General features: G+C 30.4%; 2 protein-coding genes across 2 annotated transcripts in view; both read right to left on the bottom strand.

The window, feature by feature from the left end:
• The window catches only part of LOC112100280, a 13,038-nt gene extending 12,337 nt beyond the window's left edge, over positions 1-701 (bottom strand). Inside the window, exon 1 of the mRNA XM_024189261.1 lies at positions 90-701. Within this exon, the coding sequence (XP_024045029.1) occupies positions 90-701 (612 nt within the window). The remainder of the gene's footprint in view (positions 1-89) is intronic.
• Positions 702-3,721: 3,020 nt separating this feature from the next.
• On the bottom strand, positions 3,722-5,095 carry LOC18048229. The gene is made up of 2 exons (XM_006440065.2): positions 4,601-5,095; positions 3,722-4,354 (listed from the first exon to the last, which is right to left on the bottom strand). The coding sequence occupies exons 1-2, from the start codon at positions 4,927-4,929 to the stop codon at positions 4,180-4,182; spliced, it is 504 nt and encodes a 167-aa protein (XP_006440128.2). The 5' UTR covers positions 4,930-5,095; the 3' UTR covers positions 3,722-4,179.
• Positions 5,096-15,217: the final 10,122 nt, after the last annotated feature.

Raw genomic sequence — 15,217 nt, 5'->3', positions numbered from 1 at the left:
AAGCCTACAACAACCAAAGTGAAAAATCAAATAAAACAACTATCAAATATTTAATACTATAAAACTTATTAATAAACAAAAAAAAGCACCTGCACCCCAGACGTAAATCCGTAAAGATTGTATTTTTCAATATTATGATCTGGATTTTTCAACCGAGTCTTCTTAAATTTCTCGTCTTTTTCGAACAGTGCATTGTCAAGACTCTCATAAATCATTTCCCACGACAATAGACCCCATGGACGCTTTCGGAAGTACTGAATATCATCAACTTGGTCAAGCCAATCGAAATTAATTTGACAGTGATTTTTTCTTGCATTTAGTACTCTGTCCGCAAAATAAAACATCGCAATCTTTAATGCGTCCATATCGTCTATTTCCTCGAAATTCAACTCCTTAAATACGGCATCAAATTGCTTCACATTAATCTTACGATGCACACCACCAAAATACGTATTCCGTAGCCTCTGCTCCATTTCATCATTTTTTTCATTGGTATCAACACCAAATGAAAGTCCAGTAACCAAGCACCATTCGACAATTGACAAGCGAATCAAATGCTTACCAATTTGAAACCATAACTGATCCTCACGGCTATCTTCTTCATGGGCCACTTGACGCAGTAAAAGATTATGCAAAATTACCCCACTAAATGGAAAACTTCGACACTCCAAGAAATGCCCAAATATATCCTTTTTGAACATACTCAACTGCCGGTTTGTTAATTTTTCCTCGATAGCTTTTACGACCGAAGATAACATACACATGCTCGAAATTCGACCAGGAAAGTGATCAGCATAACGAAAATACATCTTGCCTACTTCAATATCCGGTGATTCTGATTTCGCCATGTATCTATAATATTTATAAAATTATTACATTATATTTACAGAAATAAAAAATTAACTCGTAAAAAAAAAACTCTAATTTTTTGGTGCGACAGGCAAGCCTGTCGCTCCAAAAAACTCGTGCGACAGGCTCTGTCGCACCAAAAAATTGGTGCGACAGGCGCGCCTGTCGCACCAACGCTGGTCGCTCCAAAAAACTCGTGCGACAGGCCCTGTCGCACCAGCTTTGGTGCGACCGCAGGCCGCGCATGGGCGCGCGCTGCTGCCCAGCGATGGGCGCCGGCGCGCGCCCTGCCCCCCTCCCTCCCCACCCCCAAAATTAAGCGCAATCACTCCAAAATCAAAAACAGTACTCCCAAACACCACCAACCACCACAAACATCATCACCACCATTATCAATCTCAAGCTATAACTATTATTATTCTAAAATCTCATTTTAAATTAATGAAAATAAGAAAAATGACTAACCTAGGTTTTGTTGAAGGTTGTGGATCGTAGATCGGATGCCGGTGAGAGATGGAGCCGCCGCCGACGGGGTTGATGTCGCCGCCGATGATGGGAGTTGGATCGGTTTGGGAGAGATGAGAGAAAGGGAGTGTTGGGGAAGAGATGAGGGAGGGGTATTTTGGACTCAAATGTTGTTTAATGGCTAATGTTGATAGAAATATTTTTGGGGGGTTAAGATGAAAAAAAGCAAAGTTTTTTTGGTTATTAGTGTAAATTTCCCAAATTAAAATGTGGAGGGCTTAGTTTAAAAAAAAATTATTTAACTTAGATTTTTTTTAATGTTCACTTGAATACATTTTAAGTCTTATAAATTTAAATTTTTTTTTTAAATGCGTAAAAATATCATTGTTTCGAAGTAATTTTCACAAAATATTTTTAAAAAGTAATTTTCACAAAATATTTTAAAAAATAAAATAATGTGGCTAATGGGATTTGAACCAAGGTTTTAAAACCATTAAATAATACTCTTACCATTGAACTATAAGTCTTTTGATATATAAAAAATGTGTCTAAATTTATTTATCTAATTTTTTCAAAAAAAAATTTAGGGTACATTTAAAAAAAATTTAATGGCCCGGGGAGACTGATGCCCCCCTGGGCCTTCATTGGGTCCGCCCATGGATGGTATACATTTAATTTTACTCCTTTCTCAGACTCTCTGAAGTAATTGATACGATTAGAACTTTGTTTTGCATCGGCAACTGGGAGAGATATTTACACGGTAAGATTTGTTTTTTAGTTCTTAATTTTTACGCACTCAACCACTATTGTTCACTACATTAAGTTTGAAGACCAATATGCAACTTCTGCAACATTTAGTTTTTTCTTTTTTCTTTTTTTTGGGTCATATTAAAGCTTTTTAATTGGTGCTATCATATCTTTCAGAGGCAGACAAACTTGAAATTGTCATCGTGAATGTAGATGAGGAAGACGAATTCAAGATTTTCTTTAAATAAAAGTTTAGTTATGTTGTCTACAAAAATAATTTAAGCTGTGAGCATTTTAGTAAAAACAAAATTTATTAAAAAAACTGATTTAATAAGTATTTCAGTAGGTTGAGATAACGTCAGCTCTTTTATTTGCATATCTGTCAACTCTCTTTAGTTCTCACTCTCACCTTTCTGGCTTTCTATATTTTTGTTTTATTTAGATTTTGTATATTTTAACTAAGGGGTTTCATCAATCCAAGAAAACAGAAGCTAAATTGTGGGCTAAGTTTCATTATCAAAATAAACTATTTTCGAAGATATATCATTGGGGCTTCGTTTCTTTCTTCTATGAACTCATATGTCACCAGCAACAAGCCAACAACAATAACAACCACAACCCTTTTGATCGAAAAGGGTTAGAAGAGTTGCCCCACTCTTTTATTAAATAAAAAAACTCAAAAGAGTTGAATTTGGCTTTGCGGTAATAGAGTTCCGAGTATTTGAAATAATTAGTAAATGCTAGCAACCACCCCCCCCCAAAAAAAACAAAGATACAAAAACATAGAATTTAGGGAGGGGTATCCTTTGATTTCTTTTATTTAAAGGACAATCACAATTCAAACCAACACTTTTGATCGGCGTTGGGCGTATGCAAGACAAATTCAATCTAGTTCTACGGCTGCGTTTGAAGACTTGACTTGAGGGCTCTCCAAGGGCCCCAAACAGCAACTGTTTTAAAAGAGGCCCAAGTCCAAAATTAAACAGCCCAGATCACAGAAGGCGTATTGCCACTTGCTTGCCAGCCAGCTAAAACGGTAAATTTCATTTTCGAACTTAAAGGCTAAAACGGTATTTTTTGAAATTAAAATGAAGATTGACGAAAGACTCAATAACAAAGTACAAGATTCTTTAAGAAATGAAAAATAATCAAATACGACAGAAGTTTTTCCGTTTCGAAATTTATATAGTTTTCTTTAATCATTTGTCTTTAAAAAAAAAAAATCAAAATTTGCTAAAAAACAAAAAATTTTGTCTTTGATTTTGATTCGTTTGTCATTGCTCTTTAAGAAATTTGATGCTCGTCAAGTTGTTTGAAAAGATCTAACAGCCCACAAACTCATTCAAGTTTTGCACAATTAATCACACAACTTACTACTATAACGCGAGGCCATGCTTTCCACCAATCCCTCTTTCACAAACTCCACACTCCACTTTCTACCTGCCTGCCAGAAAAGTGTCTCTCTCTCACAAAAAAGAGAAGAAGCTGCAAAATCTTAATTCCAAGGAAAAAAACATTAAAAGAATTTAACAAATTTCCCGTCAAATTTACTAAATACACCGCTGTTGAAAGATCCATTAAAGCATTACACAAAACAGAGCAATCTTGAAAGGAAAAATGGAGTAAAGAAATTGAGAATACACCTGCAAGGAAAGCTATATCATACGATACTATCATTGACATTCATCAACCTTTTTCATCGTTTTTTCTATGTAACAGGCGTTTGTTATTTATATATTTCATAATTAGAGGCGTAGAGCACCAACGCTTCAGTAGTGCTACAAACCAAAACAAAAAATAAAAAGAAATCTAGAAAGAGAAAAATAAGGACCCCCCCCAAAAAAAAAAGAAGAAAAACAGAGAGCCATCTCTGAGATTACATCAAGGCAACACACAAACTCCTTGCATATCATCAGAATATTCACACAGTTGAAACAATTTAAAAAAGAAGAGTCATCATCTTCCTACTCTTCTTCCTATTGTCTCATCTTGGCTTGGCCCTCTTTTCTAGATCCTTCATATCTTTCATTTCCTTCTGTAACTTTTTTTTTCTTTATCCATTCTTATGGGTTATCAAAAATATACCAATATTTGTAGAACGACTTAATATACTAATGATTAAGCAGCTGCAACAGTGCTAGTACGGTAAGAGTAGTCCTGGTTTCTCGTTGGTGAAGTTGATTTCTTCCTCAAAGCCTTCATTGTTGAAGAGAGGCTCAGTTTCTTCTCCTTCGCTTCATCCTCGTCCATTTTCTCTTGCCTGCACTCTTCACTACAGAACGGCACATCCCCTCTGCAAATTACCATAAGGAAAAATAAAAAAACACTCATCAGAAAGCCAGCCATCTAAATTCTACTTTGCACAAATTCTAATATAATCCCCCTCAAGGATCTAAGAAAGCATTTTGATCATAAATCTTAGTCAAAAATCTGAACTTCAACCGCTAATTGAGATCTGGGATCCAAACGATTTATATTAAAGCGGAAAAAAATTACTCCTTTATTAGCAGAAATGAAAATGTTAAAAACAACGCCTGACCTGTACATGTAGATGTCTCTATTGCCAAGAGGCTTCTTGCAAAGAAAACAAGCATCCAAGAAATGGGGTAGCTGCTCTTCAAATCTTGCATCATAAAACCTTGCACCACCAGATCTAGGTGAAAAACAAACAGATGAAGGTGACGATGTTGACAGATTCTTTAGACTGCTCCTTGCATAAGAGAGAGGCCTTGAAAACAAAGCGTAGTTATTATTATTGTTATTATTCTGGCTATGATTCCCTGAAAACCCAGCTTCCATATCAGCTACAGAAGCCAGCCCATCATCTTCTTCAATGAAACAAGTCCTCTTTGAACCCCCAGAATCCATTTTCTCTCTTCTGTGAAGTGTAAGAAATGCAAGGGTTATGTGAGTGAGTGGGAAGAGAAGGAGAGAGGGCGATGATTTTTTATAAAGTTGAGTTGGTGAATGACAGGTTTTGATAGCAAAACTCTTTATAGACAGACTTCGGAGTATTAAAACCAACGGCAGGCTTTCAAGAATCCGTGCAAGTAAATCTATTGGCTCACATAACCTGCCTCTCCAAATGCAATACATTCTTGCCACTGGAGTTTCAATGAATCTACACTCATGCCAGTCATAAAATATCTATCATTTTGTCTGTAGTAGAGGGTAAAGTTGAGATTTCAGTATTCTCGTGCTTGCGACTAGATTTTCTGTGGAGCCACACTTGCAACCTAATACAGTAATACCCAAGCGTTAATGTTCTAAGAGAGGCCCCACGTCACGCACGTTCATTGCGCGTTAACGTAACGATCACACCGGGCTGGGCTTTTCTGGCTTCGGTCCAAGTGCCGGTTTAGAACAGTCTCTTTCTTTAGCCGTGGGGGTGGGTCAAGCGAGGGGCAAAGACTTTCCCCTTCCGCTTTAATAGTCGTGGAAATTATTGCGGAGCTAGTGGGAGCATTAGTGAGCTCTTGGAAATTGCCCGGAAAGGGACCAAATATTTTTACCATCATAATTTTCTAGGGTCATCGCGACGTCAATGTCATAATTAAATATGAATTATATAAATAAAATATAAAATTTATTAATCATCGTTAAATATAAAACAAATTATAAATTACATGAATAAAACATAATACTTGTAAATATAAAATAAAATAAGTAAATTAATTAGGTCCAACTTCTGTGTCTTAGGAGCACCGTACCTTTTTTATTTGTCGATTTGCTAACATGTCATTAGATTATAATCAGTCTAATTGAACGGCTGCGATTTTGGGAATGAATAGTAATAAAAAGCTGGGCAACGACCCTAATTCCTTGCACCTTCATTATTGGTCTTAGGGTGCTGTAAACTACGGCTGAAATTGCTTTTGACCGCAATGGTAGAGTGATCTTGATGCAGCGATCGATGCATCAATCAACGGTGGTAAATAGTTAAAAAGGTTATGCTTGTGGAGAAGAGTTGATTGATAGTGGCAAAATATGATGAACGGAAGTGGCAACACTTACGGCTGTTATAGTTTATTTTTGTCAATTTTTTATGAGTAATCGACGACGGTTTTTCTTATGGTTGGATTGGGGGCTCCTTCTAACCTTGATGGAAGTCTTGATCTATGGAGAAGCCCTCAGAAAAAGGCATCAACACCATTGTGTGCAATGGTTTGAGTTCTTTTTTTTTCTAATCTTTTTGCTCGAATTTATATGGAACAGGTGGATTCAGTATAGTGGACTGCAATCTGAACACTCCTAAATTCATACATCAATTTCCTATCCTTTCAATGTTAGATTATTTTTATTTTCATTAACGTCATTTTTAGTCATTCGATAATATTCTACCACAGTCGCCTATATAATATGCCAATTACAATGGTAAAATTGTAAATAATGTACATCATATTGTCCCTCACTAACTACTTGCTTCTACAAATATTTGTTTGAGCTAACTAATTTATTGTTATATACACCAATATTTTCTTGTTTCCTTAAATAGAATAATTGTGTTGTTAACCCTTCCTATCTAACGACCTGCATTCCTGGTTTGTTTCATGCGCCATATAGCCACTTCACAGCTGCACCATATTGCTACTTTTCATCCAACAATGGCTTTACTACAAGAAGAATAAAGAGGGTATAGTGCCCGAGGGGCATGATAAAATAAAGCCAAATTAATAAATGAGTGATAAATTAATGTATTATTGATAAACAAAACAAAAACTTACATATATAACATAAAACTATAAATCAACAATAAGTGTAAAATAAAACAAAAATTAAGTAAATAAAACGTAACACTTGTAAATGGAAGATAAAATAAGTAAATTAACATAGGAGTGTTAAATTGGTGTAATTTTAGTAAACAAAACAAAAACTTACAAATATAACATTAAATTTATAAAATCAATATTAGGTGTAAAATAAAACATAAATTATATAAATAGAATGTAAAAACTAGTAAATGAAAGGTAAAATAAGTAAATTAACATAAGATAATAAATTGATGTACTATCAGTAAACAAAATAAAAACTTTAAACATGTAACATAAAACTTATAAATCAACATTAAGTGTAAAATAAAACATGAATTATGTAATTGAAACATAAGACTTGTAAAGTAAGATAAAACAAGTAAATTAATATAAGAGTTATAAAGAAAAATTAAAACTTACAAACGTAAAATAAAAATTTATTGTTATAATGATTACCTTATATATTTATTGATTTTGTTTCTAAATTGAATGATGATATTTTTTTTTTGTTTATATAATACATGTCATGATATATTTGAAAGTTTATTAAGGACAAACTTATTCTTAAAATCAAATTTTGAAAAATTATTTATTTCGTGTCTCTCAAAGCCAGCTATTTGTAAGATAAAATGATTTTGCATCCTTTAAAACCTCTTGGAGTAGCAAAGGCAAATGATCTCTTTTTTTTTTTTAATTAAAAGGCAAATGATCTTTAAGTACAAGTAAAAAGTAAATTTTAAAACTACATTGAGCATGTACAAAATTAAAAATTAGATCTAATTTTTTTGATATATCATACATATCTAGTAGTATAACAATATATTTTTTAAATTTTATTTTGCCTTAATCCACATCAAGAAAAATAATTTTACTTAATTAATCTATGTAGTAAACAAATACTATGATAAAAAATAAAAAAAATGTTATGAATGTCCTAGAATGAATATAAAATTTATGGTTAAACTAATTCAATAAAATTTATTCCAATTATTTTCAATTGATGAGTATTTTTATTTAATTAAATTAAATGAATACACTATTTTTAATTAATTAAAGTTTGATGTTGATTTACATGTTTTAAATTATTTTTACACTTGTTCGTTTTAGTTTTATTCATCACAGTATTAATGCCTTAAGCCTTAATTTTTAATTACAGTATTATATAATTTTTCAATTTGGGTCTAACAGTTGTTATCATATAAATTTGATATTTTTAAATTAAAAAATTAAAAGCATTTAAATTTATCAACCAAACGTGTAATGGTGTCAATATTCTTTTAATAAAATGTAATGCATATTCGAAACTACAAAATAATAATAATAATAATAATAACTTGAGGAGAGAGTTGTAATTAGCCTTGCCTAAACTCTTAAGCAAAGTTCGCTACCATTTTAAAACATCATTCAAGTAAAGAGCACGCTCCATAAATGCAAGTAAGACTCTCCCATCAAGAAAGCGGGTTCCCGTAACCAAACAGTACGTTGTACTGCTACAACCAAAACCCCATGCCCACACCACTCCCACAACCCATGGTTTCACGTGGCCCCACCACCTTCCCTCTTTACTCATACTCAAGGCCCCTCTCGGTGACGTCACGCCCTTCACTCTCTCTATTTTAACTTTTACTTTTTCTCTCTCATTCGTCTTTTGTCCTTTTCCCCACTTCCCAACTTCGACGGGTCCCACATCCCGCGAAGTCATCATTGCGGACCCCACCATCCCCATCCTTTCTCATCATCATTCATTATGAATCATGTATGCGCCCTCTCTCTCTGTTTATGAATTTGATGGAGACAACTCTATTAGATCTTTTCTAATGCGATTTAAGTCTTCGTCAACAAGTTTTTAATAATTTTTTTTTGGCAACAGTAAACAACTTAAGGTTAAAAAGTGATATAAAGAAAATAAAAATTCATGACTAATTTAATGCAAATTATAATTCCTTTAGTTTTCAAAGATAAGAAATTAAGAATTGTTTGCATTCTATTTTGAAGCAAAAATAATTTCATAACAGCACAATTTAATTATGATTGTAGTGTGTATAATTTCATTTTTCAGATAATTATTCTATTTTTTTAATGATTTAAATTTTTAGTATATGAAATTTTGCTATCAAAATTAAACGACGCAAATTATAATTGTTATGTTTATGGAAATTGTACAGATGTCATAAATTTAGATATTTCATGTGAAGGCTCATGGGATTATCATGGGATCGTTTCCATGGTAGTATATGGACACTTTAACTAGGCTCGGGTTACGAGGTTTCTGTTTCCGCGGCAGCAACCTCTGCCCGTGAACCACGGGCAGCCCGCCACTTCCCATACGTACGCTGCGGTGATTTTTCTTCTTTACACGTGTGCTATAGCGCTTGATACCAGCGCAGAACCTAGCTCTATACATTGAAGCCACGTAAAAGATGACTGACAAAAGCAGGATTATTAATTTAATATTTCTTCTCGGTAATTATAATGCACCGAGATCAATGATTCCGTACTACGCCCGTGTAATTTTGCCACCGCCCTTCCACAACATTTGGATGGCTGAGATCGCAAGGAAGTTTATTTTGCGATCTGAATTATTTTCTAGAACGCCGGGTCGTAGGGGAATCTAGTGTGAAACATTATGGTCAAGGTAAAAAATGACTTATAAGTTATAGGCTAATGTTAAGTTACATGCATGTACCTTACAACTCTCTCATATGAATAGTGAATGATGTGGGTCCATTCACTATTCATGTGAGAGGGTTGTAAGGTACATGCATGTAACTTAGAGAGATCCTAAGTTATAAACCCGTAGGGGAGTGGGGGCCCGGGGGCAAAGAAAATAAACACCTGTGCGACTTTCATTTCTTTTGGAGAATTTGAAAAAGTTTTAGTTTATGGTCCGCTTAAGTGAACTTTTATGGTTAAAACGACATTAAATTCTTGGTCCGTATGTGACGGTGTAAAAATTTTGGAGACGGAAAAAACTGTTAATAAAGCACCGAAAAAGAAAAAAGAAAAAAGGTTGAAAATTTTCAAGGCAAAAATAGATTCCAATGTCCAATTAAGCATGTTATTGTAAAATTACTTGCTAGTTGATGGCCATTGATTAGTTAAATCGGTTTTCTATTTGTTTTTCTCCCTTCTTCTTCCTCATTCGAGTGAAGATTCAAGTCTTCCAAGCAAATTATTGAAAACAATTTCTTCGGTATTTCAGAATAAAATAAAATGAGTGGTTTGTATTGTCAGTAAAAATAAGAGTAAATATCGTCTTATAAGCACAAAATTGTTCAAAGATATTATATACTATCATTCTTTATGATTTAAAATATTCTCAAATTGTAAAAAATAACTAGATGTGCACTGTCACTAACCTTATCCTGCGTAATATCAATATTTAAAGTAGAGAATTATACTATAAAACCCACAACTCCTTAACTTAGATTTTGACAAATAAGATGCTTACACTTGATCACTTATACTCAAATTATGTCATCACTCGTATGAATATAAAGTCATGAATTAATTTTATTATTTTATATTATAATAAGTATGTCAAGTTGAATGGAAATTTTGATCCCTCTATAGTCATAATTAGCCATCCCTTTAAAATAATTAAATATACAAATAATAATCCAGCTGTTTCCATTTTCTCCCTAAACAATAGATCAATATTCACAATGGTCACATCACCTGGGAGGTATTATGTTTGTGCATAACGCATGGGCATGGCACAAGTTGAGTTCTTATAAAAAAATAAAAAATAACAAAATTGAGATGGGTTCTCCTATGTTAAGTGACTTATTTTAAAGCCTATTGAGGAGGAGAAAATTGTTAAAAAGTAAGGATTTGATTCCCTTGACATATCTGTAGATTACGAGACAATCAATCTTCTTATTTTATAATTAACACTCTCTGGAACCGAGTCATTTTATTTAGATCAACTTTGGGTGCTTGCATTTATTTAAATTGCTAGTTGTTTTTTAAAATATTAATGCTTTTAATAAATAGTGAAAGTATGTGTAATTTTCAACATTAAAACAAATAACCTTTTATTAAACCGGCCTGATAAAGTGTACTTCCGATGATACGATTAATTGAAGCGAAAAAGTACCTTTTAAAAACACAATAATGACGACAATCCCACTAGCCGTTTTTTCACAATAAAAATGGAGCGCCGTAAATAATATCTTGGGCATGTTTGGCCGATAAGATTAAGTATAGAATTAGACTAATTTTATACTTATATAGTTATCTCATGTTTGGTAAGTTCAAGTAGCCTTTTTTTTTATTTTAAATTAAAATGAATTTAAATGTTATTGAAGTTGAAATGAGTTTAAGGTAGCGTTTATTTTTTTATCTAAAATTTAAATAAGTTTGAATTTTTTTAAGATCTGAATGAATTTGATTATAAAAATATGAATGACATGTTTATTTTTATTTTTTAAATATCTGAATATAAGTGACATCTTATTTGTTTTCATAATAAAAACATCTTAAATTTGGTTATTTGACATTTATGTTCTTGTAAATTAAAACAAAAGAAGAGGATTACATTTCATAGTTTAGGAAATAAATTATTTTACAAAGATATTTTTGGAATATAATATTTATTAGTCATTTAGACATTTTTCCATTCAGATAAAAGTCACAAAAGTTTATTTTTTCTATTCAGATGTAAAAGTCTGAAAATCATACATAAGTTTCAAAAAACAAACAAGTATATTTTAGAAAATGGTTGAAATTAATAAAATTTCAGATTTCATAGATTTAACAAACAACCTCCAAATGCATATATGAGAAAAATATGTATACTCTTTACTTTTTGACACGAGTATAAGTGGTAAGTTGTTTTATTTTTATAAATTCAATAAACTCAAAACATCTTAAATAGAATATTTTACCATTTACCACCTTGAAAGTGTTATATATACTTAAAGTTTAAATAAGTATTTATTTATAGTGTTTTCTAGTACAATAGCTTTTATATGTTACAAATATTTGTAAGGTAAGGATTTGAATGTTTTGGTATACAATTCATGAAAAATAATTTTAATAACATTATTTTTTACAATTTAACATAATACTTATATACAAAAAACGTTGTTATCTAAGAATAAATTAATTTTTTAAAAATTCAAATTGAATTTATGTTAAGTATTTAATACCAAGTAAAATTTGAGATTAAGAAAAATTCTAATATAACATCTAATAGCTAGGCAGGAAATAAGGGTATTTGGGAGGAAAAAAATTTGTTTTTCATTCATATATTTTATTATTTAAATAATAGTCACAAAATTTTACTTTTTCTATTCAAATAAAAATATCTTATAATAAGCCTTCATATACAAAAGCAAACAAACTAAAATATTAAAATATCTTAACTTAAGACTTCAGACATAAAAATGAATAACCCCTAAAGGGAAATAAATTTAAATTTAATGCTAAAATAATGGAACTAGTAATCATAATTTACACATGGGTTTAGTTCGGATAAGATTGAAGAAAAACAGTTGTCACCATTTATGAGACTTTCATTCATATCATTATTTTTTATTTGTACCCAATTTTAATTAATTAATTAATTAATTACTTAAACATTATCTTTTATTTATTATTATGATATAAGTAAATTGGTACTTTTACTTATACTAAATCTTGAGATTAAATTTTCATTACTTGTATATTTAATAGTTTATCAATAAAATTAACCATTTAATAATTTATTGCATTTATACTAAGAATAATAGTGAAAATTAATAATACCATTAATTAATTGATTTTATATAATATTTTTTGAATTTTTTATAAAAATTAATTGAATAGTTAAATTATTTTATTTATTTTTATTTGTTTATTATAGTATGTCTACCCAATAACTTATTTACAACATATTTAATTTTCTTATTAATTGCTTTCAAAATTTATTATTATGAAATTTCATGAATAAGTGATTATTTATACTTAAATGTCAACTTAAATACTATTTAATATTATTTAAATATAATCTAACATAGTGTGATCTGATACTATACCAAACATAAGCCAATATAATATATTTCAGATAATGGCCAGTTTAGTATTAAAGTTGGGCAGTTGTAGCTTTCAATGTTTGATAAGCACTAGTTGCTGTGAATTGAATAAGAAGTTGATTTAATCTTATAGTTATATAATGAAAAACCTACAATACATTTGCTATTTTTGTAAAAATTATTATTTCATAATCACGTTTACTATATTATCAATTTTTATTTTATATTTATAATTTTTTTCCACAATAACTGTATTTAAAATGTTAAACAAGACTTTAATCCAATTCAATATAACTTAGTCTAATTAAATCTTAAGTGCTAAGGGTAGTCTTTAATTTTTTTTCTTGGGAGTTGAATGAGTGATAATGAGCTTTGATTTTTTTTTTTTTTTTTTTGGTCAGAAGAGACAGTTGTAGTACCTTCTAAATATTTGTTGAACAATAAATTAGAAAGCCTACTCAAACTACCACCATAAGAAAAGAGTGGGTGGAATAGTGAAACACGAATATTTATTACGTAAGAAGAGGTGAAATTTCGTCATCAAATCCTCCGTACACAGCCTGTTTGCAAGATATGAAAGTATCAGTAGACTTACTACAAACTTGAATAACAATAAGGTTTGAATTTAAATTTGATATATGACTATGATTATACCTCTTGCATAAATTTGTGTTAACGAAACGCACGAAATCAAATGCAGGTACTTTTTAAATTTTGGTCCTGCAAATTGAATCGAAATATAGCAGGGCGATTAATTGGTATGGCTGTCACGCAAGTGGAACAAAAAAAACATACGACAAAATTTGAATTATCGCATGGAAAGATGTTTTTATTTTTTTATCATCACTTGCACCATAAACGAGGGAAAATTCAAAGCCACTTATTTTATTCAAATATCACACCGTTGGAATTTGTATAATAAAAATCATAAAGCAAGTTTTGATTACATTATTTATGATTAATGATTCTTGAACTACCCACTAATTAGGTTAGAATTCCCCTCATACACACGTCAATGACAGAAAAAAAAAAAAAACAATTCTTTCAAACAATAAGAAAGCGTTTATTTTTTCAGTTAAATATTAAATAAATTTTAAATTAGTCTAAATACATTTGTGTGAATGGCTTGTTTATATTCTTTTTTTAACTTTTTATTAAAAATGTCTGAAATCAAATAACTTGGTAATTATTTGATTTAAATGTATATGTAAATACATTAAAAATAACTTGTACTTGGGTGTTATAAAATACTTTCGAGTTAATTAAATAATTGGCAATATAATAATTTCATGCTAAACAATTTGATAAAATAAATGGATTTCGTTATTAGCAGTAAATGTGATTTATAAATTGATGATAAATCCCGATCATAAATAATTCATTGTGTAAAAGAAAAAAATAATTAAGCTTTTAAATGGAATGAAATAGATTAATTCTGTAGGGGGGGGGATGGTTTTGAGAGTCAAAGTCAACTAATTCATTCGGTAAGCCAAGTTAATTTTTAAACTCCATCATTCATATATACATTTGACTAATCAAGTGATATTTACAATGCATGAATTTTTGTTTGTTTATTTATTTATTTCTTTGTTTATGGGATAGTTATAAATAATGAATATATATATATATATATCTTCAGCTGCCAACATATAAACATTCCCACCATCTTAGCACTTGGCACCTCTATGTAAATGCACGTGTTGCCTATTTACAAGTTATGCGAGAAAAATAATACAATTAGTATTATCTTGTGTTTACATGGTATATGACTGGATTGGATTGGATTATATTATAGTTTTATAGATGTTAATTTTAACTTTAAAATGTAAATAATTTAATTTATTTCTCAAAATAATTTTAATTAATAACTTATAAATATTATTGAAATTATGATTTTGTATTTATAAAAAAATTACATTATAAGTCTTAATATATAATAAATTAGAAATTTTAATCGTGTAATTATTTAATTTAATTTATTTAATGGCTAAATAATTTATACTTTAATTTTAAAAAAAAGTAGTAAGTAACTTATCTCATAGGGCTAAATGAGATAATTTTTTTATATAACAAAAGATTAAATGATGTGTTCCACTGCAATAAATGAATAATATGCTCTTATTTTAACATGAACATAATATGGGAGTAGATAAAAAGTTATATGCTAGTGCTGATACATATATATGAGATTTTATTTCGCCTCGTCGTTACTAAATGAAGTATACGCCTTTTTTTTTTTCATTTATTATTTTATGCCTCCCTTGAGATTTTATTTTTTTTTATTTTTCTTTCAAAAAGATCATCCAATGCCCATGCTCTGATCCTGCCGCCAAACACGCCCTTGTAACTTTCCATATTATAATGCTAGCAGTAGATCGAATTTAGCCA

Source organism: Citrus clementina, unplaced genomic scaffold, assembly GCF_000493195.1.
Source record: "Citrus clementina cultivar Clemenules unplaced genomic scaffold, Citrus_clementina_v1.0 scaffold_3, whole genome shotgun sequence".
NCBI classification, from domain to species: Eukaryota; Viridiplantae; Streptophyta; class Magnoliopsida; order Sapindales; family Rutaceae; genus Citrus; species Citrus x clementina.
The sequence above is the reverse complement of the archived record's forward strand: the minus strand, read 5'-3'. Positions and strand labels throughout refer to the sequence as shown.